General features: G+C 41.3%; 1 protein-coding gene across 1 annotated transcript; it reads left to right on the top strand.

The window, feature by feature from the left end:
• The first annotated feature begins 4,625 nt into the window (after positions 1-4,625).
• Positions 4,626-9,075, top strand: LOC122547255 (regulator of G-protein signaling 5-like). The gene is made up of 5 exons (XM_043685893.1): positions 4,626-4,736; positions 5,864-5,959; positions 6,078-6,139; positions 7,598-7,764; positions 7,900-9,075. The coding sequence occupies exons 1-5, from the start codon at positions 4,693-4,695 to the stop codon at positions 8,110-8,112; spliced, it is 582 nt and encodes a 193-aa protein (XP_043541828.1). The 5' UTR covers positions 4,626-4,692; the 3' UTR covers positions 8,113-9,075.
• Positions 9,076-21,400: the final 12,325 nt, after the last annotated feature.

Here is a 21,400-nt window from a genome sequence, read left to right as displayed (position 1 = left end):
GAAAGTTTGAAGAAATCTAAGCAGGGACAAACTTGAAAGCTTCTCCCCACCTGTGACCTGGTATGCCAGTGCTATTTTAAAATTAATATTCAGACATATTTTAAATAATTTAGCTTACTTCAAGTCGCTTCTGGGGGAACCATTTTAGGAAATTCCTCCCCTGCCAGGGACCACTTGTCACTCACTCCTGCCTGTTTTTTTCCACTGCCAGCACCTGATGTCCACACCACTGCTATCCACAACCAGGCCCATCTAAGCAAAAATGATAAAGGTTTCTCAGGATCGTCAAGAGCCCTGCTACAAGAAATGAATCGTTCCTGAATTTGAACCTGAAAATATTGCGAATGCTCCTGCAATTAACAGTAATAAAAAATGTATTGTTATCTCCTCGACTTATCATGTCAGTGGCTCTACGTTATATTGCACTTTCCCTTGCATGACGCAACACATCTTCTGACTCAGTGCAAGCAATGACACAGGAGGTTTTGCTTCATCAATGACCTTCTTAAGATCAGTGTGGGGATGTTCTCTGATAATTACAGAATGCTCAATACTATTCATGACACCTCAGATATTGAAGCAGTAAATGGCTGCATGCAGTAAGACATCTGTCTTGGGCTGATAAGTGACAAGTAACAGATAATGACCATCTTCAACCACCTAAGAATTGAAACTTTAACCACTTACCTTGCGTAGGTAACAGCAATCCCATTGTTGAAGGTCTCACCACCTCAATCCTGAGGTTACCATTGACTGGAAATGAATTGGGCAGGCCATTTTAATACTGTAGCTAAAAGAGTAGGTCAGAAGTTGGGATTTCTATGGTGAGTGACTTATCTCCTGACTCACCACTGTCTGTCCACCAACTATAAGATGCAAGTAGGAGTGTGATTACTCTCCATTTCCCAGCTTGAGTGCAGCTCCAACAACAATCAAGAAGCTTGACACAATCCAGGACAAAGAAGCCCGCTTGATTAGAATGGTGGCAGCAATATGTCCCAACTTCACAATGCACTGAAGCAACTCACAAAGGTTTCTTTCACAACACCTTACAAGCCTGCGTTCTTTACTGTGTAGGGTAGCAGATGCACAGAAACTCAATTGTCTACAAGTTCCCCTCCAAGCCACAGACCATCCTGATTTGGAAATATATCACCATCCTTTCACTGTCAGTGGGTTAAAGTCTTGTTTCTAATATAACAGTTCATGTTCCTACACCCATATGACTTTAAGCAGTTCAGGGCAGCTGTTCATCGCCATATTCTCAAGGTTCAGTTAGGGATGGGCAGTAAACACTGGTCTAGCTAGTAACATCCACATCGCATGAATCAAAAAAGTGTTATGTTTTTCGTCTGGTGAGGCAAGTTGGTACTACCACTTCCTATTAAACTTAAGAACAAGTCTTTCATGAAATATTCTCTTTTTAGAATTCAGCTATACCAGTAGGCTGACAAATGCATCGTCAATTTAACAGTAAACAGGGGTCCTTTTTATTCAAATTACTGATGAGATTTTAATAAGTATTTGAAAAATTCTATTTTTTGGAACAAATTTTAAGTGCGAGAGTTAAAGTTTTCTTTTAAATACTGCTCGCCACAATTATTATTTCTTCCCAGTACCTCTGTGTGATTTGCCACTTATTATCTTTGGTTGAACTTGAGAGACTTATTGATCCGGGTCCAAAGGGTTTATATTAAAGAAGCCTATTGGGTCTGACGAGTTCGGACTGATCCCAAAACACATTTAACAAGTGACTGAACACTATTGCCAACAATACATAGCAACTTGTAGAGAAAGTCTACTATAACATTTGCTAATCAGGCAGTTAATAGACCAGCAGAGAGCCTTCCCCTGTGACCAAGAGGGGATCCCCTGGGGCCAAAGGCACATGGCTTGAGAGCTCACAGCCAATCATAAGTCAGCACATCTATTGAATGACAGCTGGGGAATTGGTAGCGAGTGCTGGTATGACATCCATTGGGGTCTAGCATCTGGAGGGTTCAGATGGAGTGGGGTGGAGTGGGGTGAAGGGAAGGGAAGGGACAGGACTCTCAGCAAGCCCACCCCTCCTGCAAACAGCACCCCCACCTCTCCTGATACCATGTCCCCTAATATAATCTGCACAAGCGACCTTCATGTTTAATTGAATTGTCCACTTTTGTGAGATCTTATTGAACATTGAGAAAGTGAGGACTGCAGATACTGGAGATCAGATTAGAAGAGTGTGATGCTCGAAAAGCACAGCAGGTCAGGCAGCATCCGAGGAGCAGGAGTGTCGATGTTTCGGGCATAAGCCCTTCATCAGGAATGTGCAGTGGGGGAAGGGGCTGGGAGATAAATAGGAGTGGGGGTGGGGTTGGGGGGCAGGTAGCTGGGAGGGCAATAGGTAGATGCAGTTGGGGGGTGATAGTAATAGGTTGGTGGGGAGGATGGAGCAGATAGGTGGGAAGGAAGATGAACTGGTAGGATAGTTCAAAAGGGTGGTGCTGAGTTTGAAGGTTGGATCTAGGATGAGGTGGGGAGGGGGGGGGGTGATGAGGAAACTGGTGAAATCAACATTCAATGCTTATTGAACATGTCAAGCCCCCTACCAGAAAAAGTAAATTACTTCAAAATTAAAGCAAGGGAACAGGACTGTAAACTCAACTGGACTATTTCCCACAGGAGCTTCCTGTTACCTTACTTCATTGAACCCCATCAGCCGAAGTCTCCAATCCTGCACCTATTTATGTAGCTTTCTCTTAACTACACCTATTTTATTCAACTCAGCTACTCCTGATACTAGCAAGTGCTACATTCAAACCACTCTCTGGCTCCGATTCTAATAAGACAAAAAAAAATGTACGTAAAATATAACCAAGAGTTTGGCTTTGCTGGTGGGTCTTTGATGTTTTCATAAGTGTTTTTCTTCCTGGGACTGGAGTGTATTGTGGTGATTACGTCAATCTCACAATATTTGCCAGCAGCAGTGTTTCATTTATTGCAGCCTCCCAACCCATAATTATAGGAGCATCCTGCTTGGAAGCAAAGCAATTGGGAAATAAAGGGGTGGTGGAGATGTAAATAAGGGACTTTTACTTAACTGTATTATGGTGCAAGTTGACCGTAAACGATGTTGCAATCTATTTTCTTGCACCGGTGATTGATTATATTTTGGTGAAAGAGAGATTGGGGTCAGCAGCCAAGGACAGTCTCCTAAATAAAACTGTCTCATTTCCCATTTTTCACAGTTAAGTCAGAAAGTATGTTTGCTCTGGCATAATTGTTATTAATTTACTTTTTTCTGTTTTTATAGATATTGATAATCTGTTAGTTTTTGTACCTATTTAAAAATAAATCTTCATTTCTAATCATGAATGCTGCAATAGAAGAGAACAATAGCAACATTAAATGCTGACAACACTCTAGCCTCCAAATAATAATCAATGAGCTATGTGAGTGGCATGGTGGCTCAGTGGCTCAGTGGTGAGCACTGCTAACTCACAGCACCAGGGACCTGTGCTTGATTCCAGCCTCGAGTGACTATCTGTGTGGAGCTTACACATTCTTCCTGTGTCTGTGTGGATTTCTTCTGGGTGCTCCAGTTTCCTCCCACAGTCCAAAGATATGCATGTTAGATAGATCGGCCATGCTAAATTACCTGCAGTGTCCAGGGACTTGCAGGTTAATTTGGTTAGCCATGGGAAGTGCAGGGTTACAGGCATAGGGTAGTGGGTGAGTCTGGGTGTGATGCTCTTTGGAGGGCTGGTATACATTGATAGGCCGAATGGCCTGATTCCACACAACAGGGATTTGATAATAAAATAATCCAGAGAAAGGGATTCAATTTGCTAAGGGTCTTAACACAAACAGACTTGCTTGATGTTGTGTTCTTGTGAGTTTGCATTTACTGAAGGTTGTGGTCCAAAACAGGATATTGCTATGAATCTTATCAGGGATGACAATCCATTTCACTTCTCACACTATATACAAAGTATTTGTTTGCAAAAATATTTAACCTTCCATCATCCTGCTAGATGCATATCTTAGCTCATTAAATATAATGAAAATATCTATTAATAATTCAAATTTAAGAATTCATAGGACATTTAGCACTCATACATCCCATTCTACAAAACATTGTGTAGCACTTTATAAGAACTATTCCAATGTCTTCTCACTCCTCGTTTGATAATATTGCATTCCCAGAAAACAGAAACTTGCTGGACTGCATTTAAGACAAGCTTAACAAATTCCATTATCTCTCGATGCACTTTTTCATGTCAATTCATCAGACAGGCTATCCATTCTATAGTAGGCAAAATTAGTAGCACTACAGCAAATATAAATCCAATTCCTCCTCTTCTAATATTTAGATCCAACATCAAAATAGCTTTGGATTTAATTAGGCTTCAAAGTTAATGATCCACACATATGAAAAATGAATAATCTGATATTTAATAAATGATTATATTATCAGGCAGGGATATTCCACGCACAGAAACGTCATCATTGAAATACTAAGCTGTTGGTCGTGCAACCTTGTCAGTTTCCTGCAGTCCTCTTATTGGTTAAACAACTGGCACCATTCCAACGTGCTTGTGTATAAAAGATACTGAGCCCAGCTGAAGCAGTCAGTCTGTACATGTAAGATTACTTTACCCAGGAGAAATTTAGCAAAGGAGACTTAACAGCACCCAGAAAAAAATTAAAATGTGCCGAGGACTATCATCACTACCAAGCTGCTGCTTAGAGAGGTATGTTTCTTAAGCGATTTCTGTACAAATAAGATCTTGAATAGTGGAGGGGTATTGAGGTAAGCATTTACTTTGACTTAAATAATGCATTCAATAGTTCAAAACTTGCTGATGGATGTGAATACGTCAGGATTTATATTTTGCTGGATTAGTTTTTTTTGCAAGTGAAAGTGAATTACAGATCAGGGTTTTTTAACATGATTGTGATATAAAGATATTGAGCAGCATTGAGTCTACTGCAGACTCAATCATTCAGAGATTGAACATAGGCTGTCAAAGTTGAAAAGAAACATACTGTGCATTGAATTAACTGTGACAAATGTTCCTTTAATTGTCTTGGACAATGGGAAAGTAACAATAGAAAGTAATGCTAAAATTCAATCAACTTTCATCAATCGTGAACTTGGGATCCATAAAAATGTTGAAAAATCACACCAAACAATTGTTTGACTGAAACTTAAACTGGTTTTTCAGGCTGTAATTCCAACACAGCTTTGTGAAGATCACTGAAGACATCTTTTCATATCATTGTAAAAAGAGTTTGCACTTCCTCCCAAGATCTCCTGAGTTAAAGTCAGAAATGACCAGAGATGCCTGTGAGCAATTGAAACTGAAATGACCATCTGCTCTGGAGAACAGAAAGAATAATATAAAAAGTCAGGATCCTAAACATTATCCTGGCTCATTAATGCTGATAGAGCTATTATACATTTCCTGTGCTTTGTCATAAATCAAAATTAACACCTAGAGATGAACTCCTTTAAATATCAAAACCACTCTTGGATCCCCTGTCAGCAGCAACATGCTAACTATACTTTGCAAATTGCTCCTGTTGTAGTACAGCTGGAATGTACTGCAGTCCATCTGTGCTGGCAATTATTTCAGAGTCACTACCTCAGTGAATCCAACTTAAAGCAATTAGCTGGTTAATAAAGAAAAGAAAACAGATGTCTTCAAAGAACAAATTAAATGGATCATAAAGAGGAAATGACACCCTTCAGATAGTAAAAATAACAATGAGTTAGACATTGGCAAACTAATTATTTTAAAATGACGTAACCTATTTGTACTAGTCACAACCGACTGGAAAGATTTTGTTTGAGACAAGGAATATTTTCTATTTCCAGGGCAAAGGGGATTAAAACTCGGTTAGGAGTTTTTCTACAGGTGTCAGAGAAATCCTACAGTTCTGTTCAAGCAAAGAAGGAGAAAGCAGATTCCAGGTGAGTGCATTCTCACTGATCTTGAAGCAGAATAATTGACTATCATGACTACTTTGCCTCTACTGTGTTAAAAGCAGAATTAAAAAAGCTGTTGTACTTTTATTGTTTCTCCAAACAGGCCCTCTTCAGAAGAAGCAAAGAAATGGAGACATTCACTGGATAAGATGCTTTCTCATAAATGTAAGTAGGTGTCTGTTTCTGTGCTGCCATTATAGGGGCTCAAAGAGGTTTTGCTTTGTTATTGTATTAAACTGACAGTTGGTAGAAATCAATTATAACGACAATATTCAATTGCCCAAGAAGAGCTTTTCTTCTAAATTATAGATGTAGCTTTATTTCATGAATTTCTTTTAAGAATTTGAGCACAGACTTCAAATTTGCAAAGTTATTCACCTCCAAAGTAAATGGCAAACTGAAGGTTGTAACAAAAGTGTATCACAGTACCCCATTATACAGCTCAGTGGTTAGCACTGCTGCCTCACAGCAGCTGAGACCTGGGTTCAATTCCAATCATTTTCCCCATGTCTGTGTGGGTTTTCTCTTGGTGCTCTGATTTCCTCCCACAATCCAAAGATGCGCTAATTAGGTGAATTGGCCATGCTAAATTGTCCATAGTGTACAGAGATGTGTAGGTTAGGTGCATTAGTCAGGGGGAAATATAGGGTCAAGGAACAGGTCTGGGTGGGTTACTCTTCAGAGGGTCGGTATGGACTTGTTGGGCTGAAGGGCCCGTTTCCATACTGAAATTCTGTAAATGTGGGAAATTCTTCCTGATACAAAAGGGAGATTCAGTTCTTATCTGTGATCTCAAGGTCAATTATTCAACTATCTCCCACATTCCCTATACAGCAATAGCAACTCCTGCAGGAGCTTGTCCAGCTCATTTTGAATCTACAATCACTGAACATGTTGGCAACATATCCCAAAATTCAGTGGTCCTCTAAGGATGAAAACACCTCTAGCAAATTCTCCAGAACACAGCAGGGTGCATATAATTCAGACTGCAGTAAACCATTGTCTAAGAAAGATGGTATGTGATGTGAATAGGAAGTGTAGAAATTACAGTATTAAATTGAATCCAATAACTAACTCTCTGAATAATAAATTTGCAACATTGTTGTAAGAAACCTGATGGGATAGAGTATCCACAGATCACTCTAATCAGAGCTTTTTGCATCGAGAAAGTTCCAAGCTTGGTGCTGCAGCTGATTCACCAGCCTGAGAAACTACAAATCTATTGACTACTTCCAAACAACCCTCTCGTGTTTCGTCTAATCTAGGCAAGTCCAAAGTGATGTTGGAAGCATACAGGGTGTTGATTTCATGCTTTCTGGCAAAGTACTTGATGGAGGCTTTGGTCTCTGAACATGCCTGGCCAAAAAGCAATACATGAGGCAGTAACTAACAATAAGAACTCTGCAGAATCTTTAATCGCCACCAAGCCATCATGAGAAATCTCTCTCCGATCATTATCACGCACCAACAGACCTTCTTTTCTCATGTTAAGGTTTAAATATTAAACACACAAAATCTGTCATGAACATTTGCAAGTTTGAAAGCATATCTGTTTCACCTTTAAATTCAATAGAACCACTAAAATTATTCAGCAACTATAGATTTCTCCCCTTCCTTTGCCAGATGGTCTATCTGCCTTCAGAGCATTTCTCCGTTCCGAATACAGTGAGGAGAACATTGAGTTCTGGCTGGCCTGTGAGGATTACAGAAAAACCAAGTCTCCTGCAAAACGAGCTTCTAAAGCAAAGAAGATTTATTTGGAATTTATAGAGACAGATGCTCCAAAAGAGGTCAGTCGTCCTGTGTAAATGTGATCCATATGGTTTAAAACATCTTGAAGGAAAGATCTAGTATGTTAGCAAGAGCAAACTTATGATTAAAAAGCCATTGTTGATTTTGTTTTTCTGCCTCTAACTCCTGAATAGGTTAATATTGATTATGAAACAAAAGACTTCACTAAGAGGAACCTTCAGAAACCCAGCCGCTCCAGCTTTGATGTGGCCCAGAAGAAGATTTATAACCTGATGGAGAAAGATTCCTATGCCAGGTTCCTGAGATCAGATGTATACCTAAACCTGATTAAACAAACAGAGAGAACCTCCAACCTGGCAGAAGTCAATAGGCAGTCCCAGACGTGAAATTGAAGGGAGTGCCTCTTGGAAAGATCTTAACAGAGTAACTGATGAAAGCTAAGGCCACAAATGGAAGGCATACAGCCAAGTGCGGATGGAAATTAGAGAGAGATATTACTTTGTCAGACAGCACAGTTTGGATGCAAAGGATTTTCCAAAGAATTGGACAGACACAGATGTATCTATGATATTTGTGAATGCATTGCATAAGAAAGTGAAGATGTGCACTGCAGTGAGAAGTGATGGGACATTATATTTTCACAGAAGTGTTTTTATGTTTATTGTATAAATTATTTATTGTCTAACTAATATTATAGAATACATTGTACAAAATACAGTTTGGAAAGTATCTGTGAAAAATTAGTACTGATGTTCCTTTAGAAAACTGGTGCTTGCCTTCTGTAGCAGTGTCAAGGTTTTCAAGTTGAAATATGTGAGACTAAAACAGCAAACAATTCCTCTAAGTTTGGAACACATTCTTTATGCTCAATACTGTACTCCATAAAGCATGTGTTGCCGCACAAGACATGCTAACCAAATAATTTTAAAGGAAATATTTGAAAATCTTTTTACAAGAGCCAAATTCAAAATGAACAGTAAAGCATTAAAGGCGGAAGCATGTTTAATACACATCATGAACTTGTAAAAGGGTTAGGTTGAGGTTTTGATAGTGATTACTAATGTGCTGAATGTTACTGAATTCTCAAAATATCTCAACATTGCCACTTGTTCTCTTAACAACATTTGCAATGTTGGTTTACTTGCAATTACAATTTCCAACCAAACACTGTTCTGTTCTAACGCAGTTCAGACTCCAAACTGGCACAGAATATTTATAACTGTGTTGTACTAAAGTTTTGTTACTAATTTATTGTCTCACACTGTTTTGTACATAAATTATTTATATTCAATTTTCTCCCAAGTGGAATTACTAAGAGGTGCAATAAAAAAACTGTTGCACCATTAAAAGCCTTGTAGGTTTTTTCTTTTGATATGGGTAGTGGGTGCTGGGACAATGAAAGAGATTGTGCTCATAAAATGTCCAACACGCCAAATGTATAATGGTCAGCCTTGGCACAGTTAGTAACAAACCTGAGTGAGAAGGCTGTGGATCAAGCACCACTCAGTGACATCTTGTTTCATTCATTACATGGGGGCATCATTGACAGCACAGTATTCATTGGCCATCCCTAGTTGTCCTCCAGAAGATTTTGGTAAGTCACCTTCTTGATTTGCTGCACTCAATACAATGCAGATACACTCAGTGCTGTTTTATAAGAATTGTCCTAGTGCAGATGGAGGCCATTTGATCTGTTGTGTCCATGCCAGCTCACCAAATGAGCATCTCCAGTGCCATTCTCCTCCTCCTCCACATAACCCTATAAATTTAGCTTTTTCAAATAACTATCCAATTATCTTTCGAATGCCTCGATTCAACCTGTCACCAACACCCACTCAGTCAATGTGCTCCATGCTTTAACCACTCACTATATAAAAATGATTTTCCTCACAGTACTTTTGCTTATGTAAGCCTTATCAATTCTTCCCAGGACTACATCAAACAATTTCAGAGATAATCCTTAAGAAATCTTTGCTGGTTCTTCTTAATTAACCTGGATTTGACAATGTAGCTATTAATTTTGTCCAGAATTATTATATTTGCAAGTTTCCCAATTAATTTAACTAAACTGACTGGTTGGAATTGCTGGGCTTATCTATACACCATTTTTTTGATCAAGGTCATAAATTTTGCAATTCTCTGATCCTCCAGCACCATCCTATTTCTCAGGATCACTGGAAAATTATTACCTGTGCTCCTGTAATTTCCATTCGCACTTCTTTTAATATCCTTGCATGCATCTCACCGGATGCCCTGTCAAATTTAAGTACAGGTAGCCCATCTTCCTTATCAATGTTAAATCTTTCTGGTGACTAAATTAGCACCTTTTTCACTAAGAAAGGAATTCAGGAGTTTTGTCCAGTGACAGGCAAGGAACAATGACACAGTTTCAAGTCAAGATAATGTGCAAACTGAAGGGGAACTTGTAGGTTTCCATACCCTGCTGTTCTAATTCTGCTAGCTGGCTGTGGTCATGGGTTTGGAAGATTTTGTCATTTCTGTAATGCATCTTGTAAATGGTACGCACTGCCGCTACTGTGCGCTGGTTTTGGTGAGAGTGAATGTTTAAGATGATGGTGGATTGGGTGGTGATTAAGTTGGTCTGAACGATGTTGAGGTTTGTGGTTTTGTTGGAACTACATTCCTTCAGGCAAACGGACGGAGTATCCCATCACATTCCTGACTTGTAAATGATGGACGAGCAATAAGGTGAGATGCTCTCTGTTGCTGAGAATGCTGGTAAGATCAGATGAAATAGGCTGGAAAGAGACTTGCATGGAGGTGTACCAGCATGAACCAGTTGGGCCAAATGGCCTAATTCCATGCTGTAAATTTATGCATTGCAAAATCCCAGCCGCTGACCTGCCTTTCTCCCAAAATATTGACATGACTGATATAGTTCTGTTTCTGATCAATGGCCTGTTCTTTTCAAGTGGTCTTGAGCATTCTATTGCAGCAATGCCACTGAGAATTAAGTGGAGATGATTTGACTCCCTTTTGTTGTAGATGGTGACTGCTGGCTCTTGTGTGGTGTGAATGCTATTTGCTATTTACCAGGCCACGCCTGAATGTTGTCCAGGTCATTCTACATGTGAGCATGCTCCGTAGTATGTGAGGATGTATGAATATAACTGAAAACTTTGCAATGAACAAAGAACATCTCCACCTCTAACCTTATACATGCAATCAATAAAACAGCTCAAGAGGATTGTGCCCAGAACACAAACCTGTGGAACACCTACAGTGACTTCCAACCATCTTCCTTTGTATCAACTGTGACTTCAGCCAGAGGAGAGAATCCCCCACCTTCCTGATTCCCATTGATGTAAATACTATTATCATTCCTTCATGTTACATTACGTAAGTTATTACGTTTGTAACAAAAACAAGTCACTCTCACGGTCAGGAGTTTAGGTTTTTTGTCCATGTATTGTGGCAGGCCTAATGAAGCCTGGAGCTGTGTATTTCCATTGGAACCAAGATGAGCACTGGTGAGCAGCTTATTGGTAAATATTTACTGCCCACCAGCATTTTTGATTAAATCTTTCAGCAATTTGCTTATGACAGAGGGCTTGGCCAATGGGGCAGTAATTGTCTGCATTGGATTTGTCCTGATGTTTGAGACAGGATGCATTTGGCCAATTTTCCAACGTTCTATAACCACTTGTCTAGAGATGTGTCTGGTTCTGGAGCATTAGGTCTTCAGCTCCACATTTGGAATGTGGTCAGAGTCCATGGCTTTTGTGGGTACTGCACCTGCAGCCTTTTCTTGATAGGAGTTGGTTAGACACTGGCATCTGAAATGCTCAGTATCTCCTAAGGATACCGAACTAGACCATATATTTGACTTAAGTACATGCACTGTCTATAAGATTATACCTTAAACTCTTACCTGATTGTCCTATCAGGATAATATTAAATGTCCCAAACACCATGTGCAGAAGGCCAGTGGAGTTCTCTCCGTGTCACAACCAATATTTGTCCCCTCAATTCTCACCCCCAAAATAGATTTAGTTGCTTAACCAATGTCAGCGTTGTTCATGGCAAATTGCTGTGTTCAAACTGACTGCCAGACTTGTCTTGGAAAGTAACAATGGTTAACAATTTAAAGAGCTTTGGGACATCCTGAACTCTGTATGTCAATACTCCCTGTTATTTATTCCTGGTGGATCATGTTTCTTTTTTGTGTCCGATGTAATTCTGGGAAATGTCTTCACTAAAATAGCCTTTCTAAAAACAGCTCAAAAGCACAAGTATTCATTTCTAACGGCTGATCACAATTATATGAGTCACACTACTTTGGGAATAGAGAGGCACCAATTAATGCAGTTTACCGAGAGCATTCACATTAGAGATATCTTCAGCATGGGACAACTACATGCTTCACCCAGCTGACTCTCTCTTCCCTCTGCACATGTTGGTGCAATCCATTCACATACCTGTCCACCATGGAGCTCCCAATCTCCCTCTTCATTAGTTAGAATGCTTTATACATTTCCTGTGGAGCTCTCACACTGGCCAACCCTGTGCTAACACAGTTTAGAGTCACCTCAGTCTCTCTGCGGTTGAATTGTTTGAGGTGAAGGGCATAGTTGCAACACTCATGCCCCTCTTGGTGGACTCAGTAGTACGTAGCCCTTTCATGTAGAATCATTTGCACTCATACCTTGCCTCCATTAATCTGCTGGTCTTTGAGAAATAGTGCCATTCATCAAATGCTTTACATCCCTCAAATAAGTAGCATTCTGACTCCTACTGACCTCATGGAACCAACATCCCTCTACAACTGAACAGTATTCATTCTCGAACTCCACAGTGAGTATACTCACTTCATCCCCAGAGGGCAGCATTCCAGCAGTATACGTCCATACCCAGGTGATTGTTTGCGAAACCTACTCTTAAACCAACTCATTGACATTGTACTGGCAACAACAAACTCCTTACGAGAACAGAATAACAGCGATAAAAAAAGCGACACCTATAATTATGCGTGAAACCTCTCATTTTCCCTTTCCTATTTTGCATCTCCTTTGTTCTCTTCACCTCTGTCGCCTTAACCAGAATTTTAAGAATACACCTTCACTAATAATTAATCTGTTTTTGCTAACTAGTGATTTATATAGCAAATGTGAAGTATAAGTTTACAAGTATTTTATAGTTAACAGCAAACAAAGGGGATAAAGGAATCAGACATGGCACTCTCACTTTTTAAGTTGGAGGAATTTAGGTTGATATGGCAACACAATACTGAGGGAGTGCTGCAGTGTTACTGGCGCAGTCCATCATATGGAAGCCTAGGCTCCACCTGACCTGTTCTGGTAAAAGATCACATTGCAATTTTAAAAAAGCAGTAGTGTTCCTCCTGATTTTCTATATTTATCTCTCAAACAACTTATCTTGTAATTGTTATATTGCTGCTCGTGGGATTTTTTTCTGTGTCCAAATTGGATGACGTGTTTCCCCACATTATCATAGAATCCCTACGGTGTGAAGGCAAGCCATTCAGCCGACTGAGTCCTATTGTTATGAAAATGCCTTCCTTGGATGTGAAGCACTTTAATGTACCTTGGGGTAACTGCAAGTTTGTTCTTCCTTTAATATAAACTGCAGTGAAGTGGTTGCTTTGAAATGCAATAATCACTTATAAAATTTGGCTCCTCCTGTCAGAGAAGCATCAAGTCCCATACACCAGCAAACTTCCAGACTGGATCCTGAACCGATTAAGTTCTTGATTGGGGAATTGCAGCATTGCAATTGGGTTCTGGACAGCGGGGGGGATGAATTAAAGTGTTTGATGGTTATCTAGTGACCCCTGCTGGAAACAGTGCATAGATATAGGGGACAAAAAAATTGGACATGGTTTCTATGGAGAAATTCTCTTAGTTCAAAAAAGAAAATTGTCCACTTGGAAGGAACATTACAGGTTATGTATACCTGTGGAATTAATGCTCAATGTGTCTCCTGGATTAGAGAGGAAAGAATTGATAGAACTATCACAGTGTTCTAACAACATTAACAAAGAAGAGTACAATAATGGTACTGCTGACATGTTACCATGTGATAAATTCCTGAACCACATGAAACAGGAAGTCAGGGGAGCCTCCAATAGCAAGCTAGGGTCTTGGGTATGGTCAGTCAGCCATTCAGGGTAATTACAATCAGGGGATCTGTACCGTGACAGTCCAGGGAGTGGGCTACAGTCAGTCTGCGGTTCCACTGCAACCAGTTCAGGGAGTGAAAGGAAAACACAGTTGGAGAGCTGTACAGACATCAGTCGGGGACTCTGATCACACATCGCTCAGGCCTGTCTATTTAAGTCACTGAAGAGGATGCATCATGATCAGTGCTGGGGTCCAACCACTGAAAGAGATTGATCAGGGGTCAGTGCAGTGGGAGGGAAGCAGGGGATCTGAATTCTGGGGATAGTAGGCAGCAGGCTGGAATGCAGAAGGGATAAGAACTGTAAAAGGGTCACTCAATCTGTAAAATGAGAAGAGAATAAAGCATTGAAGGGGGGGTCATGTGAGGGGGATCACCAACATGTACCTTGGCTTCCTTGGAGGGACAGTACACTATCAGTTCTGGCATATTTACCTGATATGCCTGGGATGGGCTGTGGGTGTGTGCATGTGTGTGTGTCTGTATGGAAAGTTGGGGGGCTTTGGATTTAAAAAGTCAGGCTGTGTGTTCAAAGTTCAAAGTCCCATGCAGTTGTTAGGGAGGGTTGTAAGATGTCAGTGCATATATTTGGGCATTCACAGCTGACTGTGCGACTCACTGTGTGAGGAGTGACTGGTGTTTCCTTCCACCATGCTGTAAATAACAACAGAGGTGGAAATGGCTGTCACCACACCCGGAGGAAGGGGGGCCCTCAAAGAGTAACAGCATGAGAGAGGCACCCAGGGCCTGGCGACATGGCCTCCTCTGACAGTCCTGGGGCATTAGGATAGCCCTTCTCTGCAACAGCCCCTTCCCCAGGAGCTCCAAGTCCATGTCTGCATAATGTGGCACCAACTTCTCCTTGTCCAGACCAGCAGCTCTTGACTGGATGTACAATTTTCAATAAGAAGCAGCATTGGGAATGTGCCAGTGACATGTACCAAAGTGGGGAAATCAGACAAGTGGATGACACAGAGGGGTGGTGCATGGTTAACCTGGCAGGTTTGGGGCAATCACATTAACAGAAACACTCGCTAGTCCTCACAGAGAACAAATGCTTCAAGAAGCTCAAGAAAATGACAGTGAGTAAATGATACACAGGGATAAATGGATCAATAGTGCCCTCTACTGATTTCGCACTGAAATATTGAAAAACAATTTTTATTAGATAAAATTGGAGGAACTATTACACTGTTTTTGCAGCTATATCCGTCAGGGTCTTTAACAAAAAAAACTGTCAATAAAACAATTAATGTTTTGGAAAAAATATTTAATGAAATGAATACGCAATATGGTTTCTAAAAGTAAAGTGTTGCAGATGCTGGATTTCTGAAGTAAAAATGGAATGTATTTTGGACGTACTGCTGCTGCCTCTCCTTCAGCCACTGCCCAGACACCCCCTGTGATGTTTGGTTTTGGAGGTGCTCCCTACACGGGTGTTCTCCTGCTTCCCATCAAGGACCTGGGATGGAGATGCTGGAATCACCAGTCCAGTGTGTAACGGGCAGATTGCTGAGGATCACAGACACCCAGCGCAGTGCTGTGGAGTCCGTGGACTGTGTTTATCTTGGTTGTGGGCACACCCAGTTCAGTTATTTGAAAGAAAAAGTGTTACTGTTCTTTTGGTTGCACTTCAGCCACTGCCACCACCACCTCTCCCCCCACCAACACCCCCCCCCCAACCCCGCTCCTTCTCTTTGGGGTATCTTGTGCGAAGGGAAAGGTAGCCAAGTCGTATGTTCTCCTTTTGGGCCTGCTCTTGGGCCTGGCTGAGGTAGCCATCAACAGTCCTGACAGTGAACAGCAGAGGGGTCGTCAATCCTGACTGTCCGCCTCTCTCCTGTGGCTAAGTTCAAATCAGTGTGTCCTTGGAGACGGAGCACCTGGTTCACCAGCATTGAGTGAGAGGTGGACACCGAAACTGCATTATTTCCCTCTCCAACCCCATTTTAATTTAGTCACCACCCTCCCCTGTTGTTGTTATTGCACTGCCCTCTGGTGGCTAGTCCTTGTTAATCATTTGATCTGTCAAACTGGTGATTTGATGGTAGGTGAAGATTAAAAGATTAAAAACAAAAACAAAAAGTGCCAGAGGAACTCAGCAAGAATGGCAGGGTCTATGGAGAGAGAAACGGTGTCAATGTTTTGAGTCCAATTTGACTCTTCTTCAGAACAAAATTCCCCAACAATTCTTGTTTTTCTTACAATATAGTTTTTGTTGTCTCCGAATCACATTATGTGTGGTTTGTAAAAGCCAAGTGTTGCCTTATTCTGATCCAAGGACCACAAGCACACAGCAACAGGCCATTGCATCCTAGAATCTTAAACGTACATGTGGAATAGAAGATGTAGGCCATTCAACCCCTCAAACCTGCTCCATCATTCAATGAAATCATTGCTGTCCTGTTCGTGTTTCACTGTCCCAACCACCCCGATAACTGTTGCTTCCCCTGCCTACACGAGCAAGTATCACCCCTTTTCCATAAGGATCCTAGCAGGACGGAAGGCCTTATTGGCAACGCCTCTACTCCAGAAAGGAGGGAGACAGAAAGCAGCAAGCGATAGTTTCCTGCAGGCGAGCTAGTCTGTTGTTGGGAAATGCTAGAATTGATTAGAAAAGAGGTAGCAACAGACCTTTTAGAGAATCATGGGTGAACGTTTTCCTGAAATCTTCTAAGTGTCAATTCTGGTGAAAGGGACGGGCTTCTGGAGAGAACCCTAGTGAGTTTTCACACATTACTCCCCACAACTCACGTCATCAGCTATAGACCAGGCCCTTATGGTATCCCTCTTGACCTAGCTTCCCTCTCATCAGTTCTCATCACTGTCGAGATGTCCTGAGGTTCCAGATGCTGGCACCATGTTTAAAGCCCAGCTGTGCCCTGGCCAAGTCAGTAATGTTATCAAAGCCTACTGAATGAGCTACAGCGCTTACCTAATCACAAAGGAATGAGATGAAGCCGTGTGATTTGGCTGGGAGAAGATCTTGGTAATTGCCTTGACATATCTGCAGGTGGATAATGAGAGATCTCACACAGAATCACCGAGGCTCCTTGGAAGAAGCTAATTGCAGAACAAGTCAATGCAGCTGTCACCTTATCTACCACTGGGATACAAAGGCCATCCACTCTTTCCATGTCACAGGGGCAGAGCTGAGTATGCTGGCCATCAGCAAGAAGGTGCTAGAAAAACTGAATGGCCTGAAGGTGGATGAATCACCTGGACCAGATGGACTATACCTCAGAGTTCTAAGGTGGATAGTGAGGACTGCAGATGTTGGAGATCAGAGACAAAAAGTGTGGCGCTGGAAAAACACAGCCTGTCAGACATCATCTGAGGAGCAGAAGAGTCAACGTTTCGAGCATGAGCTCTTCATTAGAAATGTGGGGGGGGAGCACAAAGGGGCTGAGAGATAAATGGGAGGGGGATGAGCCTGGGGAAAGGTAGCTGAGAATGCGATAGGCAGATGAAGATAGGGTGGATGGTGATAGGTCGGAGCAGGTAGGTGAGAAGGAAGATGGACAGGGAGAGGGTGGTGCCAAGTTGGAGGGTTGAATCTAGGATAAGGTCAGGGGAGGGGAGAAAAGAAAACTGGTGAAAGTGACATTGAACCTGTGCAGTTGGAGGGTCCCAAGGAAGAAGATGAGGCGTTCTTCATCCAGACGTCAGGTGGCTAGAAATTGTCCTTGCCAGAATGGGAGGGGGAGTTGAAGTGTTCAGGCACTGAGCGATGGAGTTGTTTAGTGCGCGAGTCCTACAGATGTTCTCTGAAACTTTCCGCAAGTTGGTGTCCTGTCTCCCCAATGTAGAGACCACATCGAGAGCAACGGATACAGTAGTTGAGGTGTTTGGATGTATAGGAGAATCTCTGCTGGATGTGAAACGATCCTTTGGGCCTCGGATGGAGGTGAGGGGGCAGATGTGGGCACAGGTTTTACACCTGCTGCGATTGCAACGGAAGGTGCCAGGAGTGGAGAGTGGGTTGGTGGGGGGGACCTAATTAGGGAGTCAAGGAGGGAATGGCCTCTGTGGAATGCCGATAGGAGTGGGAGGAAAATATCTCTATCCTTGTTGTGGTTGAAGGGGTGGGGTTCAACAGCAGAGAAGCAGTAAGTAGACGAGATGCGCTGGAGGGCATTGTTGATCATGTGGAAGGGGAAATTGTGGTCCTTGAAATAAGAGGCCATCTGGGATGTCCTGGAGTGGAATTGGTCTTCCTGAGAGCAGATATGGCAGAGGCGGAGGAATTGAGAGTGGTGGTGGTGGGGAGTGGGGATGGTATGCAAAATCTTTGTATGTTATTTTGGTATTGTACCTTATTTCAATTAACGCAACATCAGTTGTATCACAAGACAGTAGGTGATTGTAGGTGTTATATGAATACCGAGATCCTGTCCTCCCACTCCCACATCACAAGTAAGGCAGCATTACAAATGTTGCAGAATATTACACTTCATGATGATAGCAGACCCATCCCCTATGCAGCCTGTGAGATATAGCATTATCTCTGTGCTTTGTGGCTCAGTGTTGAGACTTTTAATATTGCCTATGATCAATTTGTAAAGACCACTGACATGATTGAGGTTGCTCGTGGCCAGGATTTGTAAGCCACACATTTAGACACTTCATTCATTCCACATGCAGGATGCTGTAATTGCAAATGATTTCAATCTCATTAGCAGTGTAAGCAGTCAGCATACACATCACTCACAACTGACATTTTAGTACAGCATACTCTACCTTACGGTGAACAAGGACCTGTTTACAAGGAGGGCCATGGAATACCTATACATTGACCCCAATCAAATAAAGGCAGCACCAAGCAAATGACATGCAAATCAGTAGCAGACTGTAAAAGTTGTATCATTACCGAGATTTTGTCCTCCTCTACTCGCATCCCTAATTCAACATCACCGAGAATCTCATTTCTGCTGATCTCACCCTATTTTCCGTTTGCACAGTTTAAAAATTAGGGGACTTCCATTTTAGACCAAGATGAGGAAGAGTTCTTTCTCTCAGGGTTTTTAGTCATTAAAATTTTCTTCCATAGATAGAATAGAGGCAGGGTCATTGAATATAGTCAAGGCTGAATTCAACAGATATTTCATTAACAAGCGAATCAAGGGTTGCAGGCAGGAAAATGGAGTTTAGGCTATAATCAGATTAGGCACGATCTCACTGAATGGCAGGGCTGACTCGACAGGTCAAGTTGCCTCCTCCTTTTCCTATTAAAAGTTAACTTGAGTTGAATCCCAACCCCCATTACAATAGAAATTAGATATGTTCCTATTCCAGAGAATGAGAAACGAGCTCACCATGACTTTAATTTCCTTACACCGGAATGTGAAGGTCATTGGCAACTTGCTATCCTCATTGAGTACAATTAAATCTGCATAGGCCGCAGATCGCAAATTAGCAATTGAACCATAGGACTGTGGTTATGATTTATTCACATTATCATCTTGCCAAGTTTAAATAAAAATTAGAAGGCGAACCATAATTAACAGCTGCAGAGAACATGCCCTTGAGGCGCTTTTTAGTTGCTGCCCCAAGGGGTGTTAAGATGTTACATGACCAAATTTTAAAAATGCTCACTTAATTTCAGGCTGAGAAAGGAAACAGTTTGTACATCAAGAAGTACTCATGCTGTTTTCATCAATTTTGATGGATTTCAAAAGCACTACAGACTATCTCGTGCCACAGCCGGCAGCTTTGGGACACAATTTAGTCCAACACAAAGTAAGAGAACTCAGATTTGTTTTCAGTTCTTATTCATGGGATTCCGCATTGATTTCTATTAATTATGCCTCATGACTATGAATGCCATTGTGCACTTTTGTCAGATTACCTCAGGCTTTGAAGGAAGTAATAAGAAGCTTTAATGTGAAATAAGAAAAGAACACGTTCATATGAATATAATTACTTCAAGATCATAATTTTATCTTGTGCTCATATCATATTCATGAAAATCAAAGTTTGGTGTTTCATTTAATCACTTGATTACAGTCCCAAACCCATTTATTCATGAACAAATTTGAATTCTATCTAATAGTCCATATGGCTTTGTATAAATAGTTTATTAAAACTTATAACTCACACCATCCAAGAAAAAAAATGTTTGTCAGAATTTTTGAAAATGGCTTGTGAGTAGGACCAAAACCAAATTAGTGCATTGAGCACTTCATAATGCCATCAGTCTCTAATTTGTTAAGCCCCCCCCAATCTTTAACACAAGTTGAAATGTCAAAACCAATTTTATTATCCAGTTTCCTTCAACATTGAGAACATTTCAAAAGAACTTAATGGGCTTAATAATGCTTTGAGAAATGCAAGTTCTTCTTTATCCCTTGTGACAATGCAGTGGATTTTCAGAATATAGTTTAAAATGGGAACAGTATATCAAGGATCACTTAAATGACCAGATATTTGGCAGCCTCAATCTTAAAATGAGGTCCCAGAAGTGAGCAGACCGATGGCATATCTGTGTGGAACTCAGGAGGGGCGGGCAGTGAGATTTAAAGGAGTACTAAGAATGGAGAGGTCCCAGAAGTGAACAGTTCAGTGATGGAGTTACAAGGGAGTCTGGAGCAGTGGCATTAAAGGTAAAATAGGTTGCAAGCGTGGAGAGGTCTCAGAAGCAGACAAACTGGTGACAACAGTGACTTGATGTGTATTTCTCACTTGTCGTTTCTGACTGGATATTGAATAAGTTTAAGACTCCAAATATAACTTATAAACTTCATTGATAATTAATATTTTAGAATTTCAAAACTAAGTTCCTTTGCTTGATAGAATAATGGGCTCTAGCTGTTTCTCTAATCCATATTCTATTTTGTTATGACTGAGAAACTCTTGCTCATGATTTGCACTTCCTGCATTCTGTCAGAAAACCTAGATGCTCCCCGGTAGTCTGGGTGGCCATGGGTGCAGGAGATATCTCCAACAGTTTTATCTTGAGATCCAGGATTTGGAAATTGAGTGGCAGCTGGAGGCACAGCTGTGCATTCATGACGTTGAGAGGTTCGTGAATAACACATTTCAGGGCATAATCAGTCTGCATATTAAGGAGGTGCATGCAGAAGGAGAATGAGTGAACACCAGTCAGAAGGAGGGGACCAGACAGGCTACAAGCGAGTCCAATAACTCTTTTCTAAACCATTTCTAGACTATGGTAATGGTTCCTCAGTGGAGGTCAGCCAAAACCACAGCCATGGTACTATCAACCTGAAGAATAAAATAGATGAGCTGAGGACACAGACAGCCAGGTGGGAGTACAAAATAATTTCTATAATGTTTTGAAGAGGTGACAAAGTTGATTGATGAGGGAAAGGATGTAGATGTCATATACGTTGACTTTAGTAAGGCGTTTGATAAGGTAGGCTGATGGAGAAGGTGAAGTCGCATGGGGTCCAGGGTGTTCTAGCTAGATGGATAGAGAACTGGTTGGGCAGCAGGAGACAGATAGTAGTGTAAGGGAGCTTCTCAAAGTGGAGACCTGTGACCAGTGGTGTCCCA

The sequence above is a fragment of the Chiloscyllium plagiosum genome, unplaced genomic scaffold (genome assembly GCF_004010195.1).
Source record: "Chiloscyllium plagiosum isolate BGI_BamShark_2017 unplaced genomic scaffold, ASM401019v2 scaf_5684, whole genome shotgun sequence".
Classification (NCBI taxonomy): domain Eukaryota; kingdom Metazoa; phylum Chordata; class Chondrichthyes; order Orectolobiformes; family Hemiscylliidae; genus Chiloscyllium; species Chiloscyllium plagiosum.
The sequence above is the reverse complement of the archived record's forward strand: the minus strand, read 5'-3'. Positions and strand labels throughout refer to the sequence as shown.